The sequence below is a fragment of the Phyllobates terribilis genome, unplaced genomic scaffold (assembly GCF_046119375.1).
Source record: "Phyllobates terribilis strain yellow unplaced genomic scaffold, ASM4611937v1 Scaffold_8__6_contigs__length_399053987, whole genome shotgun sequence".
NCBI classification, from domain to species: Eukaryota; Metazoa; Chordata; class Amphibia; order Anura; family Dendrobatidae; genus Phyllobates; species Phyllobates terribilis.
Genome location: NW_027362768.1, coordinates 249,577,252 through 249,595,559, shown reverse-complemented (window position 1 = coordinate 249,595,559; position 18,308 = coordinate 249,577,252). Strand labels below are relative to the sequence as shown.

Below are 18,308 nucleotides of genomic sequence, written 5' to 3'. Positions count from 1 at the left end.
ATATATGGGGGAAACAGGTTGTGGATGGCTTTATATGCCGTGGTTAGGGTTTTGAACTGGAGTCTCTGGGCAATGGGGAGCCAGTGAAGGGATTGACAGAGGAGAGGTCGGGCAATAGTGGGGGGACAGGTGGATTAGTCGGGAAGCAGAGTTTAAGATAGATTGCAGGGTTGCGAGAGTGGTAGAAGGGAGGCCACAGAGCAAGAGGTTTCAGTAGTCGAGGCGGGAGATGATGAGGGCGTGCACTAGTGTTTTTGCAGATTCGTGGTTGAGGAATGTGCGGATCCGGGAGATATTTTTCAGTTGGAGTTGGCAGGAAGTGGAAAGGGCTTGGATATGTGGTTTAAAGGAGAGGTTGGAGTCCAGGGTTACCCCGAGGCAGCAGGCTTGCGGGACTGGGAAAAGTCGTCAGCCATTGACTTTGATGGATAGGTCAGTTGGGGGGGTTGAGTGTGGTGGGGGATAGATGATGAATTCAGCTTTATCCATGTTTAGTTTTAGAAATCTGTCAGAGAAGGATGAAATAGCGGACAGACATTATGGGATTTTAGTCATTAGGGAGGAGATATCGGGTCCAGAGAGGTAGATATGTGTCATCAGCATAGAGGTGATAATGAAAGCCATGGGACTCTATGAGCTGTCCCAGGCCAAAGGTGTTGATGGTGAAGAGCAGGGGTCCTAAGACTGAACCCTGGGGGACACCAACAGATAGGGGGTGGGATGAGGAGGTGATGTGTGAGTGGGAGACACTGAATGTCCTGTCAGTTAGGTATGAAGAGATCCAAGATAGGGCCAAGTCCGTGATGCCAAGAGATGAGAGAGCCTGTAGTAAGAGAGAATGGTCCACTGTGTCAAAGGCAGATGACGGGTCCAGGAGGAGGAGGACAGAGTAGTGTCGCTTGGATTTGGCAGTAAGTAGGTCATTGGTGACTTTAGTCAGGGCAGTTTCAGTGGAGTGGTGCGGTCGGAAACCAGATTGGAGGCGGTCAAAGAGTGAGCAGGAGGAGAGGTGGGAGGACAGTTCAGAATGGACATGCTGTTCCAGTAGTTTTGATGCATAAGGGAGAAGTGATATGGGGTGATGGCTAGACAGAGGATGGGTCAAGGGATGGCTTTTTGAGGATGGGTGTGATCGAGGCATTTTTGAATCATGAGGGAAAGACACCAGTTGTTAGTGACAGGTTGAAAAGGTGGGTTAGGGTTGGGATGAGGATAGTGGTAAGGTTAGTAGGGATGAGGTGGGACGGGATTGGGTCAAGTTCGCAGGTGGTGATGAGTTATTTGGAGAGTAAAGAGGAGAGTTGATCTTCCGTAATGGTGGAGAAGCTGGTTTTGGAGGAGGAGGATTGAGTAGGTGTGAGGAGGGGCTGTGGGGACTTTTGGCAAAAGCTTTGTCTGATGTTATCAATCTTCTACTTGAAGAATGTGGCAAAGTCTACGGCTGAGATGAGAGGAGAGGGAGGAGGCGCTGGGGGATGGAGGAGAGAATTGAAAGTTTTGAATAGCTGTTTAGGGTTGTGAGACAAGGAAGATATGAGAGATGAAAAGTATGTTTGTTTTGCTGCAGTGAGTGTGGACTTGAAGGTAGTGAGGGACTGTTTGAATGTGGTGAAGTCCTCGTTGGAGTGATACCTTTTCCATTTCCGCTCAGCAACCCTGGAGGCCCTTCGCAGTTCTTTAGTCAGATTGGTGTGCCAGGGTTGCCGGTTGAGTGGGCGAACTGTGGTATGTGTGAGGGGGGGTGACTGAATTTAGTGCTGCAGCTGTTGTGGGGATATATAAAGTGGCAGCAGCATTTGCATCATGTAATGAACTTATGCCTGTGAGAGGGAGAAGGGATTCAGAGAGGGAGTGTAGGTCAAGGTGTTTGAGATTTCTGCGAGGTTGTGCAAGTTTGTGGAGTGGGGCTTGAGCACCTGGAGAGGAGCAGGTAGAGAATGTGAGTAAGTTGTGGTCAGAAAGAGGGAAAGGTAAGCTAGAGAGGTTAGATAGGGAACAGAGGCGGGTGAAGATGAGGTCCAGTGTGTGGCCAACTTTGTGAGTGGGGGCAGATGACCATTTAGCAAGGCCGAAGGAAGAAGTGAGGGATAGAAGCTTGGAGACAAATGAGTGGGAAGTGTCAATGGGGATGTTGAAGTCACTCATGATGATAGTGGGGATGTCAGCGGAAAGGAAATGAAGTGGTCAAAGAAGGTGGTCGCCAGTCCTGGGGGGCCGTAAACGATGGCCAGTTGGAGGGGTAGTAGATGCGCGCGCACACAGTGCACTTCAAAGGAGGGGAGATTAATGGAGGGTGGCAGTGGGATATGGGTGAAGGAGCAGTTGCCTGACAGGAGAAAACCTATTCCTCCACCATGCTTGCCATTGGAGCGTGGGGTGCGAGAAAGATGGAATCCACCGTACGAAAGTGCAGCTGGGGAGGCCGTGTCAGAGGGAGTCAGCCAGGTTTTGGTGATACTGAGGAAGGAGAGTTTGTTGGTAATGAAAATATCATGGATGTAGGAAAGTTTATTGCAGACAGAGCGGGGGCTGGGCGGATGGGAATAAAGTTAGAAGGGTTGCGAGAGTTTGTGACAGAACGTGGATAGGAGGTGGAAGTGACTGTGGGGATGTGGTGAGGAGGACCAGGATTTTGAGAGATATGGCCGGCAGTCAGAAGAAGCAGGGAAAGTGTTAGCATGTGGGAGCAGGAAAGGGCATGAGGTGGCTGTCTGTGTTTGGAGACACAGGATAGGATGTTTGGGAATAGTTCTGAGGAGGAGGTGAGATGAGTGGGGAGGATGGAGGGAGAAATGAGGAGTTCCTTACTAGGTGTAGGGATTATGGGGTTGGGGTTAGTAGAAAGTGAAGGACTATAAAGGAGAGTGAAGACAAACAAGAACATCATTTACTTTGCCTGGGTATCCTGTTTCCTTCAGTTCCCTTCAAGTTAAATTCAGGATTAATTCAATGCCACGCTTGCTTCATCACACTTGGTGAATTCACACTGGCCAGACTTAGGCTGCGTGCCCACGTTGCGGATTACAAGCGTTTTTGCTGCGGATTTTCCGCAGCGGAAACGCTTGTAAAACGCTTGGTAATCCGCATCCCATGGTCCCCAATGAGAATCCGCAAGTTCTATGCCCATGCTGCGGATTTTTCCGCAGCGTTTATGCTGCGTTCAAAAATCCGCAGCATATTCATTAATTTTGCGTTTCCGCATGCGGAATTGCCTTATTTAATGCATGAAAAAAACGCAAGGCAATTCCGCATGTTGAAAACGCGTAAGAAACGCGCGATAAACGCTTGCGGAATTCCACATGCGTTTTTCCGGGAGAGGACACGCGGAAATGAAGCAGAAATTTTCTGCTTCATTTCCGCAACGTGGGCACATAGCCTGAGGCTTCACAATATATATGCTGGCAAATGCATTCAGCTGTTAAGGGGAGGGGAGAGGCTTCTGACCCAGGTTTATCAGATAATTACAAATTGGGCCAGAGCAGGATATAATACAAGCAAAGTAAAACAGGTTGGTCATAAAGAAAAGAAAGTGTTGAACAGGGGGTCGTGCTGTGGTCAGCTTACAGACATTCCAGATAGTGCAGATGATAGGAATGGCAAGATAGGTCACACATATGGAAAGATGGGTGCCGTACCAGGTTAGTGCAGATGATGGGAATGGCAAGATAGGTCACACATATGGAAAGATGGGTGCCGTACCAGGTTAGTGCAGATGATGGGAATGGCAAGATAGGTCACACATATGGAAAGATGGGTGCCGTACCAGGTTAGTGCAGATGATGGGAATGGCAAGATAGGTCACACATATGGAAAGATGGGTGCCGTACCAGGTTAGTGCAGATGATGGGAATGGCAAGATAGGTCACACATATGGAAAGATGGGTGCCGTACCTGCACGAGGAATAGACAAAAGGACATGCTGATTAGGGTGCGATGGTCATAGATGACAAGATGCAGACAGCATACATAGTATTAAATTCAGGATTAATTCAATGCCACACTTGTTTCATCACACTTGGTGAATTCATACATACATAATTATATTTTTTTTATTTTCAGAATTAATAGCATCTTAAAGGAATCTCCAGGAATGAAATAAAATGGTGTCCCTGATATAATTGTCACATGTCAGGACGGGCTACTGATTGAAGACCTACAGCTCCTGAGACCTGGTGTCTCAACTGACGAGCTGTATCACACATACCTCAGTTGTCTAGAAGCAGGGCTGTCTTATGTTAAGAAGATTTTTAGAACCCATGTTGTGCTCAGCAAAGATATCTCCAGCTTCATCCTCCTCCTCAGTCTGACAGATTTTAGTCAAAAGGAAAAAAGGATTTGGTACCGTGTTAGCCAATTGAATAAAGATTGATTGCTGTCAGTAGGAGAAACATAATAATAACTACAAGATTACTATTTTGTCTCTCCTACTCAGAGCTTTATAGTAGTGCACAGAGACTGACTGCGCCCAACTGGAAAACAAACGTTGAGACTGAAGCTCGAGAAAACGCCCCATGTGATAGGCGAGGAAGAGATATATTTCTTCACATATCACAGCCGTGCTCCCAATCACCGACTGAGGTATGCGTGCTACAGCTCTGCAGCCTGTGCTGACACGTCACTAGAATGGGCTGCAAATTAGAAGGAGATAGACCGGCACACTGTCCTTTTAAAACAATTGTGTACTTGAGGAAGGGACTCGTGGTCCAGACTTGTTGACATAGGAACCTCAGCACCACAAAAGAAAATGAGACTGTAGGTCTTGCTGCAGTGTAAATTTATTTTGATCCAGCAAATTGTCTCTTCAGAGAAGAAGAGAACTAGAACTCTAGTGCCACCTATAGGAAGTAGCAATCCTAAAAGTCAATATCGACCCTTTAACGATCCTTGTCACATGACTTAGGATAATCCAGCTAGGAGTCAAAAACAGATATGGTCCAACGTTTCGGCCAGGAGCAGTTTTTGTCAAGGACATCTGTTGCGGGTGCAGGTAGGCAGAAATCTAGTAGAGCAATAACACATGATCTTTCATGTCAAGGAGTACCTGTGTGGAGCAGGAGCCGGGAATCAGGAAATGCGTGAAGTTGGGTGTAAGTCGTGCTTGCACCCTGCTTGCTGCATTTTCTGATTCTCGGCTCCTGCTCCACACAGGTACTCCTTGACATGAAAGATCATGTGTTATTGCTCTACTAGATTTCTGCCTACCTGCACCCGCAACAGATGTCCTTGACAAAGACTTCTCTTCGAAACGTTGGACCAGATCTGTTTTTGACTCCTTGCTTGATCAAATTAAATTTACACTGCAGCAAGACCTACAGTCTTGTTTCCTTTTGTGGTGCTGAGGTTCCTACCTCAATAGGACGGGGTTGCAGTTTGAATTATATCGGGCATGCCATTTCATCTAATTTTCAGAGAACCCCTTTGAAGCAGTGTGATGGTTAATATCCTCAGGTTATGCAGTTAAAAATTTATTGTATGACCATTAACAATGAAACTGGTTTTAGCTGCACTCAGTCTGAACACAAGCCAGCATATCTGTGAGGTTTTGAAGTCCTCGCAGGTGCACGTTGGCAGCATTGGGGCTGTAACATGTGAACCCAGCCTTACTCTCCATTTTGCTTTTCTACTTGTTTCTCAACACAGAGTAGTAGTATCCTCAGGAAAAACACCGCTCACGGTAATACCATATTTTTTAAGGCATTTTTTTTTTATGTTATGTATCATGGAACATTACATAAAGGCAGAGTGAACTGTAGTTGGTAGCATTTTGACAGCAGCTCAGGCTTTGGGAGTTCAGGTCATATTTTTCCTAGTTAAAACCGTGAAATTTGTCTCAAAACTCCTGGTGAGGAAAGGGATCACTTTTATGTATTTCGTATTTTTAATAATTGTAACAAACAATGTTTAGGAGATTTTACTCACATTTATATTAAGCATGTATTTGATATAGGGCGCATTTCTGGTAGTTATACCTCAGTAATAATAATAATAATGCCGAAAAAAATGTTTTGTTTATAAAATTCTAATAACGATCCAAACTTGTCAAGACTGAGCATACCCTCATCCTGTGTAGGCTCATCAAAAAAAAGTCTAATTAATGGGAATATTTCACCAGCATGATGTAGAGGCAATGACCCTGGTAACAGTAATGTGTCACTCACTGGGCTGCTTGGGGTAGTTTTGATAACTTCCTGTTGATAAACCAGTGCTTCTATCACTAGAGGACTAGTAAACCTGTTGCCATGTAGTCCTCCATATTCATGAGCTCTGTATACCCCCGCCCCCACCAGTGATTGGCAGCTTTGTGTGTACACTGTGCAAAGGTAAAAAGTTGCCAATCGGTAGTCTGGGTGGTTATACAGAGCTCAGCATTCAGAGAACCTGCAGTTCTTGCAGATAAAAACCATTGTTTTATGAGAGCAGCCCAATAAGTGACACATCGCTGGAATCTGTGTCTCTGCCCCTACATCATTCTGCTTTCAGATAGGTTAGCAAAAACCTGTTGACAGATTCCCTTTAAATCCTCAGTTTTTCAGTGTTGTTGCAGACTAAAACATGGTAATCTCCTAAGGCAAATTACTCTTTATGGACCCTATAAATTGTATTTCTATTTTAAAACTTTAAGAAACGATTTCCTGTTCTATTTCCAAGGTATGATGGAGCACACCAAACGTCTCTTAAGAGCATTTTTTGAACTCTCCCAGACGCACAGAGGTAATAATTAAGAGCATTCAATCAAGCATTGAACATGGTGTATTTTCTATTGACCGATTATTTGTGATACTTTTTCACTTTAGAGTTAGCAGCAGAACAGTAGTTTAAGAATGTTATTTCTCTTGTGACCCATGTTGTAACCCCACTCCAGGCAGCCTGGGTGAGCCAGCAAAGAGTGCAGGACCTGGTCACCACTGAGGCAGCACCCATGGGATAATTGGTGCTTTTACTGTCTAAGGCCCCGGACCAACTATCAGTTTTCGGTCAGTATTTTTCTCTCAGAAGTGGGAGCCAAAACCAGGTGAGGAACAATCAGAGAAAAGATATAATAGAAACAAGTCACCAATTCTGCATTTATCACCCACTCCGGGTTTAGTCTCCCACTACTGAGAAAAAATACTGACCGAATACTGATAGTGGGGCTGTGGCCTAATAGGAAAACTGAGGCTTTCACCAGGGGCATAGTTAGATTTTGATGAATGAACTTTTAGCAGCATTCAAGTATTTTACTAAGATTAAAGGGGTATTCCAGGCTAGACAAATTATCACCTGTCAGTCATTGACTAGGACCATCCCTCAGACCCCTGAGCCAAGCAGGGAATGAGCAGAGCATTCCATTAATATTATACAAGTTAGGCCTCATTCAGACACGTTGTTTTTCTCATACATGAAAACACTGTCTGATTTCCATCAGTGTGCTTTATTAGATCAGAGTTTGGTCAGTGTGTCAGTTTTTTACCGTCAATGTTTCATCAGTTCTTCTCATATGCAATAAAAGACCTATAGACTCACCCTGGCGAGTTTAATCTGTGTCTTAGATCAAAAACATAGACTGTAAAGAGCACTGACTCTGAACACGTATGTGCAAAACTGACATCGTAATGAGATCTTGTACTGGATCTTTTACTGCAAAATGACGATGTCATCCTCCTGCATCCTAACATGAGGTTGGCGGATCACTCTGCTTGTTTATTGTGACAGGTTTCCCATAAAGGAAAGACGTTGTTGTTTTTTTTGCTCATCTTTGCTTTTTCTGAAATAAATTATATTGATACTTAAATTTTAATTTTCCCAGCATTTGGAGATGTGTTTTCAGTGATTGGTGTCCGAGAGCCACAGCCTGCAGCCAGTGAAGCGTTTGTAAAATTTGCAGATGCTCATCGAAACATTGAGAAATTTGGAATTAGTCTTTTAAAAACAATTAAACCAGTAAGTGATCTTCTTTAGAGTACATAGTCTCATGCTGATCCCCTGTGTCCAGGAGCCACAGCTGTAAAGTCATTGTATATATACACTGTATCATTGTATGTCTGGGACTATCAGATGCACTTTTTATCAAGATTAGAAGAGTGCAACCTATCGTCTGCAGGCAATTTTGTCATGATCAAGGAGATGACACAGCTTCCTTCTCTATACAGCACCGCCAAGTAAGAATGCTTTCAAAAATTTCAAAAATAGAAGTGTTAATACTTTATTTGGATTAGTTAACAAAATGCAAAGTGCGTGGGTGAGTAAAAGAAACATGTAAATCAAAGCAATATTTGGTGTGACCACCCTTTGCCTTTTATAACGGCATCAGTTCTTCTAGGTACACTTGCCAAGAAAACTTATTGCTGCAGATGAAAGACCCATCATGCTCACTTCCTCTCAAAATTGGAAGATGTCCAGCAGTGCCATCATAGACTTGGTAGCAACCAATGGGACCAAGCTACACCAATCTACTGTTCGGAGAAGTCTGGCCAGAAGTGGTCATCATGGAAGGTTGAGGCCAAAATCCATATCTTATACATATTTTCTACATGTAAACAAGCCCAAGTGACTGAACTATGCACGAAAACAGGAACTTAAGTGCAGAAAATTGCAGCAGGTGCTCTGGAGTGATGAGTCAAAATGTGTAATATTTGGCTGTAACAGAAGGCAGTTTGATTGCTAAAGGTCTAGAAAGTGGGACAATGAGTGCCTGCAGGCAGCCAAGAAGAATGGTGGAGGTTTCTTGCAAGTCTGGGGCTTCATTTGAGCAAATGGAGTTGGGGAATTTGGGCAGGGTTAAAGGGGTTGAGCCACGAACAAAGGACATTTTAATCACTAGATCTTGAAATAAAAAATAAGTTCCACTTATTGGATGTTCCTGTGATGAGATCTTATAAATGTGCCAACTGGAGAATGGAAAAAATCTTCAGGCACCACTGTGTGATATTTATATTGTTGAACAACAGCAGTGGTGACGGACAATAATGGTGGTGCAAAGGCTCAAGTGTGGCATCTATGTAACAAGTAGAAAAATGAATAGCACCACTCACCAAGTCCTTTGGCTAAAAAGTCCTTACCATTGAAAAATAGTGAGTTATTGAGTTATTTGAAAAATATGCAGATAAAAGTAAATTATAGAGCCTACGAAGTTTGTTGAATTCTCGTGGTTTTTTTCGTAAAAAGGTCTGCTATATCTCTAAAGCAAAAGAGGCCTGACTTTATCCAGTGTACTGTCATGGAAGATGTGAGACTCTCTAGGAGGTGTGGGGTAAACAACAAGGGAGTTAAGAGAGACGCATGAGTGGCTAGCTGATATTTAATTCTACATCTGCGCCAGATGTCTCCAGAGAAAGCCATGGGACCCAACATAGAACAGGTTGAAATCTCATAAGGAGTACCCCAGATCAATGAACTAGGGTGATACGGTCAGCACAGTGGCTAGCACTGCAGCCTTGCAGCGTTGGGGTCCTGGATTCAAATCCCACCAAGGACAACATCTGCAAGGAGTTTGTATGTTCTCCTAGTGTTTGCGTGGGTTTCCTCCCACACTCCAAATACATACTGATAGGGAATGTAGATTGTGAGCCCCAATGGGGACAGTGCCCATAATATCTGTAAAGCGCTGTGGAATTAATGGCGCTGTACAAGTGAGTAAAATAAATAAATACGGTACAAACCACGGTTTTTCTATTTCTGTCCATTTATTGAAGGCATATAATGACGTCCCAGATGGCGCAAATGTGTAGCTTAATACTATAGGGTGATGTTGGAAAAGGCAAAAGACCTTCTTGCAGTTTCGAGGCATACATGACCGAATTAGGGATACAGCGCCTACCTGAGCGCCAAATAAACTTCAAAAGGGAAGTCTTCATTTTCTTTAAAGTTTATAAAGGGTTTCAAACAGGTAGAGAAATTTAGGTAATATGGACATTTTGACTGCCGCTATCTTATCCAGAAAGACATGGAAAGATGTCCGTTAGTTTAGTTGTTAGTCAATATCTCGTATCAGGGATGGGAAGTTTGCCTAAACGAGGGAGTTCTATAGATCCCTAGGTATTTCAATGATTTTTTTCGCCAATTAACGTTATAAGACTTTTTTAAGATTATAGTTTAGATTCCGGGATGTTAAGAGGTAATCCGTTTTATCTCATTCAGTTTATAACCAGAAAGCTTACTATATTGGTCCAAAACCCGATTGAAGTTGGGGAGAGAAATGAGTGGGATTGTTAGCGCTTTTTGCGGATGACATGATGCTCACACTATCTCGGACTGGTAATCCTTTTGATGTCTGGGTTAGCCCTAATTTGCTCTGCTAATGGTTCTATACTGAGTACATATAAAAGGGGGGGGGGGGAGTGGGCATCCTTGTCGGGTATCATTTCTGATGGGCAGACTTGTTGATTGGGCATGAAGTAGACAAACAGTAGCTCTTGGGCATGAGTAAAGCCCTTTCAATGCTGTCAAGAAAGGTCCTAAGATTAATTGAGCCTCAACTGTCTTCAATTCTGTTTCACACATGAGGTATTTAAAGCTATAATCTTATTTCAATCGAGAGGATAGTGCTATACACACCTCAAAATACTGGTTTATGTGCCTCCCAAAGCACAGGAAGTGAGGGGGATGTTGGGACATTTTCTAAAAGATAATTAGTGAGGGAGTTCCTTAGTTTTTCTCGCGATATGTGATCAATTATAAGGGATTCATGCAGTCACCAGTGCATTACTCACCAAGGATTTATGCAGAATTGTAAGTCTACAGTACCCGGGGCTTGGTCCGACCAGGATATTGGTCCTATATATGAAGTGGATACGGATATTAGGGTCACAATGTTCCCAATGAAGTAGTCTATTCGCCTATGGGTTTGGTGGGGATGGGAGAAAAGTGTATATTCTTTAGCTGTAGGGCTATTTATTCTCCATAGGTCATATAGCATATAATAGCGGATACTTTCACGAAAGTCCAATGATGGGAAATATTTTGCTTAGGATATGAAGGTGAAGAAGTAAGCCTGTCCCTAATCTCAGAAAATGCCAATTAAATATCCCCCTATCCTCCCGCCAATTAGGTGCGTATAGATTGCACATAACTGAGCTTTTACCCCAAGTGCTGTGTAGAATTAAGAATCTACCTAATGGATCAAAGTCCACTTTGGAAATATGTAATGGGCATGAACGCGAGATCAAAATAGCAACTTCCACATTTTTTTTTTTAGTGGCATCGCCAGTAAATGACTGGGGGAACCAACTCTGTGCAAATTTAAAAGGGCATAAGTTAGTAAAATGGGTTTCTTGTCAAATTGTCGGCCTTTGAATTCCATATTTCATGGTGTTAAGCGCCTGTTAATATCTGAGTTCGAACCCTAGGAACATTTTTTTTTTTTTTTTTAAACACATCCAATTGTGGAAATTATTATTATTCTATGATCTATTGATTAAAATGTAGTTTGTTCATAGGAAAACCCCTTCATCCCCCAAACCTGTTTTCACCTTCTCGACCAGACCAAATTTTACAATTCTGACCAGTGTCCCTTTATGTGGTAATAAGTCTGGAACACTTCAACGGATCATATTGATTTTGAAACAGTGTTTTCACTATACATGATGTGCCTAAACAGTGGACAACCCCCACATTTGACTCCATTTTGGAAACTACACCCCTCAAGGAACTTATCTAGAGGTGTGGTGAGCACCTTGAACCCACAGCTGCGTCACAGAATTTTATAACATTGAGCCGTGAAAATTAAAAAATAATTTTCCCACAAAAATGTTAGGTCCCCTCCCCCCCCCCAATTTTTTCATTTTCACAAGGGTAACCGGAGAAAATGGACCATACAATTTGTTGTGTAATTTATCCTGAGTACACCGATACCCCATATGAGGTGGAAAACTACTGTTTGTGCTCAGGGCTCGGAAGGGAAGGCGCACCACTACTTTTGAGGCACATTTCAAATCTCAAAATGGAAGGATCGCCATATTGTAGTTCACATTTTGCTGGAATAGTTTGAGGGTGCAAATTTTTTTTGTTTCACTTTTTTACTTAGTCCCAGGGGCTTTAACTTTTATTAGTCTGATCGCTGATATAATGCATTGCAATGTGCCAGCATTGCAATGCATTATATCTGTCAGTGCTGCACTTACAGTAGCCTTTTAGACCATGCTCCTGGTATGGTCTAACAGGCTTGCCATAGCTGGCTAACCTGGAGATCGTCGTGACCTCGTGATAATGACGTGGTGGGGGTGCCAATGTGAAGGGGGAAGGAGCCCCCTCCCTCTCCAAGCCTTCTAAATGCCGCTATCGTTATAGAATGCAGCATTTAGGGGGTTAAATGTCCCAGGACGGTGCAGGTACCGCTCCTGGCAGTGACTGCTGGGTCTCTTCTATAGCTTAAGCCGAGCTCCTGGAAACGATCTTGCGGGCGCAGCTCCTGTGCCTGTATGATAGCTGTGACGTAAATTTAGGTCATTTCGAGGGAGCACCTTCCCAACCATGACGTAGACTTGTGTCAAATGTCAGGAAGGGGTTAATGGTGTCCTCACTGCTGAGAAATACAGGCAGATACTTATACATCATGCAACACAGTCAGGGAGGCGTCTAGTTACAAAATTATTCTGCAGCAGGATATAAACGCCAAACATACAGCCAATGTCATTAACCCTTTCATCCATATAAGCATAATTGTCTGTCATGCTCTGTGATGCCATTTGTGACCGGGACGAAGGAGCTCGGCATCCTCCACATCTGACTGATGCCAGCTGTATTACATAGTTGACATCTGTTTCTTATCAGCCATGGCCAGAGCCCTGCCACAGCTGGTAACCATTTAAATGCCGCTTTCAGTTTGTTTGACCATTTTAATGAAACGATTGCAGGGTGCCGATGAGTTACTTTGATAGCTGGGGCGCCTACAGAGCTCTGATATCAGCGTCTTAAAGTTTCTCTGGGATTACATGGAAAGACAGAGTTTGCACAAGCCTACATCCACAGAAGATCTGTGGTTTAGTTCTCTAAGATGTTTGGAACAACCTCCTGGCAAAGTTCCTTCAAAAATTGTGTGCAAGTTCCTAGATCTCGCTGTTTTGAAGGCAAATGATGGTCTCACAAAATATTGTTTGTTCTAGATTAGTCTTTTGTTCATTCACTTTGCATTCTATTAATTCATAAATATAAACTATTACCACTTCTATAACTGAAAGCATTTTTACTTTTCACTTTATTTCCACACCTGTGTAAAACTTGGGCATAGTACTGTGTGTGTGAGATATATAATATTATCTAGGGGCCCTATTTATAAAAATAAAACAAACCCAGGGTATTAGCGCGGGTTCAGCGCCGGAGCCCACACTGAACCGGGGGTTACGACGTGGTGCGTACTATTACGTACCACGTCATAAAGGGGTTGTCCGTCCAAAATGATAAGGTCTGCAGTCACTCTTTTTGGCTACAGACTTTTGAATCCCCCAGCACATGCACTGTGCACAGATATTGCCAAATCCTCGCAGCACACAGTGCCTGTGCTGGGGGGATTCATGAGTTTTCAGGCACACAGAGTGACTGCAGACTTATCATTTTAGACTGGACAACCCCTTTAAGAAGAAGTTGAAATTTCAGCTTACCACTCCAAAGTCCTGCTCTCGGCAAGTTTCTCTGAGGAAGTTTCCCTACCATAGTTCTCTGACAAAACACTTGAATTAGTTCAGGCTACCTTAGAGAATAATGTAAGGGCCCATTTCAATTTTAATGATATGCAATGGTGAATCTTTAAAGGATCCCAATATTCCCAGTTTGTCCTTAGGATGAGCTTCTAATATCAGATCAGTGGTGGTCGGACGCCGCCGATCGGGTGTTTGTGAACGTCTTTCTTTACGTTGCCTCATTTACCTGCATTCCCTACTCTTATAGCAGCTGGACTGACTTCTTCCTTTGCCACCAAGATTGTGATCCCAGAAAACGACTTTCTTTTCCCAATATTTTTCTGCATTTAATGTTAATAAAAAAAATTATTTTGTGTAACTGATATAAACTATTTTTTAACAGATGCTGAATGATTTAAATACATATCTCAATAAAGCCATTCCTGACACAAAATTAACTATCAAAAAATATCTTGATGTTAAGTTTGAATATTTGGTAAGTAACCATTGCTCCCAATTCTCTTTAGATTGGTTATCTGGTTTAAGGAGAAGAAAAGAAAGTATTCTTAGCTGTTTCTCATTGAAGGGTTATTCCAGTCTAAACAAGTGATCACCAATCCACTGCATAGGAAATCAAGTGTATAATACATTCTATGATAACCCATTCAGGCTACGGCAAATTTTTGTTTTGGCACTTTTCATTTTTTCCTTCCCTTCTTTCAGGAATCATGTATATGTATATATATATGTGTATATATATATATATATATATATATATATATATATATAATGGAACAGCACCATTGCAGTGGTAAAAAAAAATCTGAAGTTTTATAAAAATAAATGAATAAAGTTTGCATAAACCCTACAACAAGTAAATACGTAGTAATGGTACATGCAGTCCTAACCTGTCTGGTATTGTATTTTTGTATTTTGTGGGGTGAGCTGACTTTTTATTTATACTATTTTGGGGTGCATACTATGTTTTGACCACTATTTATTTTTGTACAAAGGTGTGGAATAAAAAAAAATGGCAATTCTGATTTTTCTTTTTTTTTTTTTTTAAAGAAATATTGCTTCACGGCATTTAGGCATTTACTATTTGGGTTAACTTTTTTTTTTTTTTTTTGACTGAGTTTTTATTGATTTTTCATAAATTATTACATACGAGAAACAAGAAGACTCAACCCAGAGTCTTCATCTTGACATATCACATAAACAAGTACAGTAACACAAGACATTGACACATAAGGTTTAGAGTGGAGGTGGAAAAAGAACGAAGTTTACTTGACTTAGCTGACCTACTAAACTTTTTGCAACTACATTCCTTAAGGGTCTCTTTGAACCCAGTATTTGTCTCAAAGAGTCCATGTTACTTTAAAACACTCAATTGTATTATTTAATAAGGCATTCCATACTTCTAACATCTTGTATTTGTAGCTGAAGTTCATTCATGGATTGAGGTAAGTCGACTTCCACTTACAGGCTATCAGACACCAAGCAGACGTTGTCATCTGCAATACAAGTTTAATTTTGCGACCTATTTGAAACTGTGAAATACTAAGTAGATAGAATTTTGGATCCAAAGAGATCTGAAGTCTAGATTTGAGCATGACCAAAACAAATGGGGTAGATCACCTTGTAAATTTCCACACCTCCAACAACAATTAGGGACTGCGGGATTAAGTTTATGCAAGAGGGAGGGCGTATGATTCCAAAATATGAGTAATTTGTACTGGTTTCCCTGTAAGTATAACATGTAGATGAAAGTCATAGGAAACATTGCGGTAACCTGGTATTCAGCTCACCCATGGACTGAGGATCTCCTCTGCACGGACATCTTGTAGTATAGGTAGCAAGAAACAATGAAGAGAAAAGGAAGGTACATCCAGCACTGGGTCCTCATAAAAAATTCTTCTTTATTGCAAAGCCATAAAAAACTGCCGCTAGAGTCATATGCAATGACTAAGGACGTAACTTATGAAACGCGTATGCGATTACTCTGTCTGGAGTTTTTTTTGGATTTGCCGTAAAGAAGAATTTTTTTGAGGACCCAGTGCTGGATGTACCTACCTTTTCTTTATAACATGTAGGTGTTTTGTCTGAATCTGTTGTTGTCAAACACAAAGTGGAAGAGATCCCCCCTGAAAGCTTTTCCCATTTACTCATGTAGGAGTACTTCGGGTGATCATCTGGACAGGGATTAAGTAATATCTGATAGATGTCTGATATAAGACCCTTGGTTGAAACACTTGCTCTACACAATTTTTTGGGAAGAGGGACTTTGACGGTTGAAAAAAGAGAAAGCATAAAGTGTTTGATTTGCAGGTATTGGTAGTGAGAATTAGCAGTTAGATTGTAATTAGTGTATAAAGTATTAAAAGGTAATAAAATCCTAGAATGAGTATCCACTATATCTGCAAAGCAAAAAAGTTGTTTTTAGCTCTGTTTGTACCGTGACCCTGTCCTTGTATTTATCCTCTGCGTACTTGTTATTGTCCTGTGCTAACCTGTCCCTGTCTGTTCCATGTGAACAGAGTCCTGTCTTGCCTGACCGTGCCTGCGGTTTCCTTGCCTGACCACACCTGGGCCCTGTACCGGGCCCTGTCCGCTCCTGTATTCCAGCCTGCACCGGGCCCTGCTCGCTCCTTCATTCCAGCCTGCACCAGGCCCTGCCCGCTCCTTCATTCCAGCCTGCACCGGGCCCTGCCCGCTCCTGCATTCCAGCCTGCAACGGGCCCTGCCCGCTCCTGCATTCCAGCCTGCACCGGGCCCTGCCCGCTCCTGCATTCCAGCCTGCACCGGGCCCTGCTCGCTCCTGCATTCCAGCCTGCACCGGGCCCTGCTCGCTCCTGCATTCCAGCCTGCACCGGGCCCTGCCCGCTCCTGCATTCCAGCCTGCACCGGGCCCTGCCCGCTCCTGCATTCCAGCATGCACCGGGCCCTGCCCGCTCCTGCATTCCAGCCTGCACTGGGCCCTGCCTGCTCCTGCATTCCAGCCTGCACCGGGCCCTGCCCGCCAGTACCCACCAGCCTGTCTATATACCAGTCGTGCCCGCCAGTACCTGCACCTGCCAGTGCTTATCTGCATACCAGCCGAACCGGTCAGAAACTGCATACCTCGTTGAAGGTCAGCAGCCGTGTGTCCGAGGTCTGCCCTGCTGTAGCACCTGGTCCACCTCCCTCGTCCTTCCTCGGATTGTGTCATCGTCAAGCCGTCGTATATCCAAGGTCGGATTTGCTGAGGTCCCTAGTCACGCCCCTCCAGGCACTCCTCGGTTCCTGGCACAGTGGGATCACAATCCACGCTCGTGCTAAACAGTCTGAGCGTGAGCGTAACAGCTGGAGGATCTTTGAGGGAACGTAGGACAACGGAGTGCCCATTCTTCATGACAATGAGTGCAAATGGAAAACCTCATCGATACTTGAGATCCTTATTTTTCAGGGCAAGAAGTAACGGTTTTAAATGCCTTCTTCTTTGGAGAGTAATCCAAGAGAAGTCAGGATATAGCTGGATGAGAGTCCTTTCATAGTCAATCCTGCTGAGTGTGCAGGCTTGTGACAGTATAGACTCCTACAGTTGCTTGGGAGCTCTTAGAGTGGTGTGCTCTGTCTAGCTTTATTTTGTAGGAGACAAGTTGTCCTCTGATGGACTTAAACACCAATTCAAGCAATGCTTAAGATAAAGGTCCTCGAGCCCGTTGCTTCGGAAATGCCCCTTACCCTCCTATTCTTACGCCGACCTCTATTGTCCAAGTCTTCAAGGTGTTTGTTTCATCCAAATGCTTAGCGTAAGTAGTAACACTGCTCTGTAGTTTAGAAATGTATTGCCTGGTAATATCATGTTCGGATTCCATGGAGTACATTTTGTTCGCAAGGAGCCTAACATCCTGACGTATAGAGGTAATTTCTGCTCTGCAGGTATCTTTGACTTAAGAAACCAGGGACTTGAAATCTTCTTTAGTGAGGAGATGACTAAGATATTTTTCTAGGAATTTATTTCCTGAGCCCATATCACTAGATTCAGCATCAGATGGAGAATCTTGAGAACTGCCATCTGCATCTAGAGAGGAGACCAAAGCAGTTAGTGATGGTGTTACCCCCCAGTTCCATGTCTAGAGGGTCTGCTCCAGCTTCTTTGTTTATCGAGCCTCCATTTTGAACTGATTGTCTTTGTTATTTTTGTGGGATAATTTATCCAGTAATGTGAGCTCCTTTTACAAGGAATCGATCTAGGGATGTCAGATGGGCTGTGGTTCTCCACGCCCTTCGTAATGATTCCGCTAGTCTCTCTCTCTTTGTTTTGGCCAGTATATTGTACACGTCTGTCAGGTTATTATCTCTCTATAGGCAGTGAGGTCTGGAGAAATACTATTATGTGGCCATCGGGTATTGTTTCTTAACCCGACCTCCAGGTCTAGGCCAACTATTTTGTATATTAGATTTCAATCTGAGTTGAGTCAATAGTGTAGTTACAAGAAATGCCACAAGGTGGCAGCGGAGGTGAACAATTAAAGGTTATGCTAACCTGGTTAAGTTGTGATCGCACAAGAATATTAGAGCATGATTTCCCAGCTGCTGCAGGTCCACGGGTCCTCAGACCAGATATAAACGTGAAGAAGGAATTGTGGATATTCCGCTCTGCTAGTAAGTTAAATGGCAAATCCAGATACTAATCCATATCATGTTTTTTTTGTCCTGAAGAAGAATGTAAGC

At 43.1% G+C, this 18,308-nt stretch overlaps 1 protein-coding gene across 2 annotated transcripts in view; it reads left to right on the top strand.

The window, feature by feature from the left end:
- Positions 1–18,308, top strand: part of PICK1 (protein interacting with PRKCA 1) — an 86,853-nt gene that overhangs the window by 55,462 nt on the left and 13,083 nt on the right. For both annotated transcript variants that reach the window (XM_073644134.1, XM_073644135.1), the window contains exons 8-10: positions 6,649–6,711; positions 7,787–7,920; positions 13,996–14,088. In XM_073644134.1, coding sequence (XP_073500235.1) covers positions 6,649–6,711; positions 7,787–7,920; positions 13,996–14,088 — 290 coding nt within the window. The remainder of the gene's footprint in view (positions 1–6,648; positions 6,712–7,786; positions 7,921–13,995; positions 14,089–18,308) is intronic.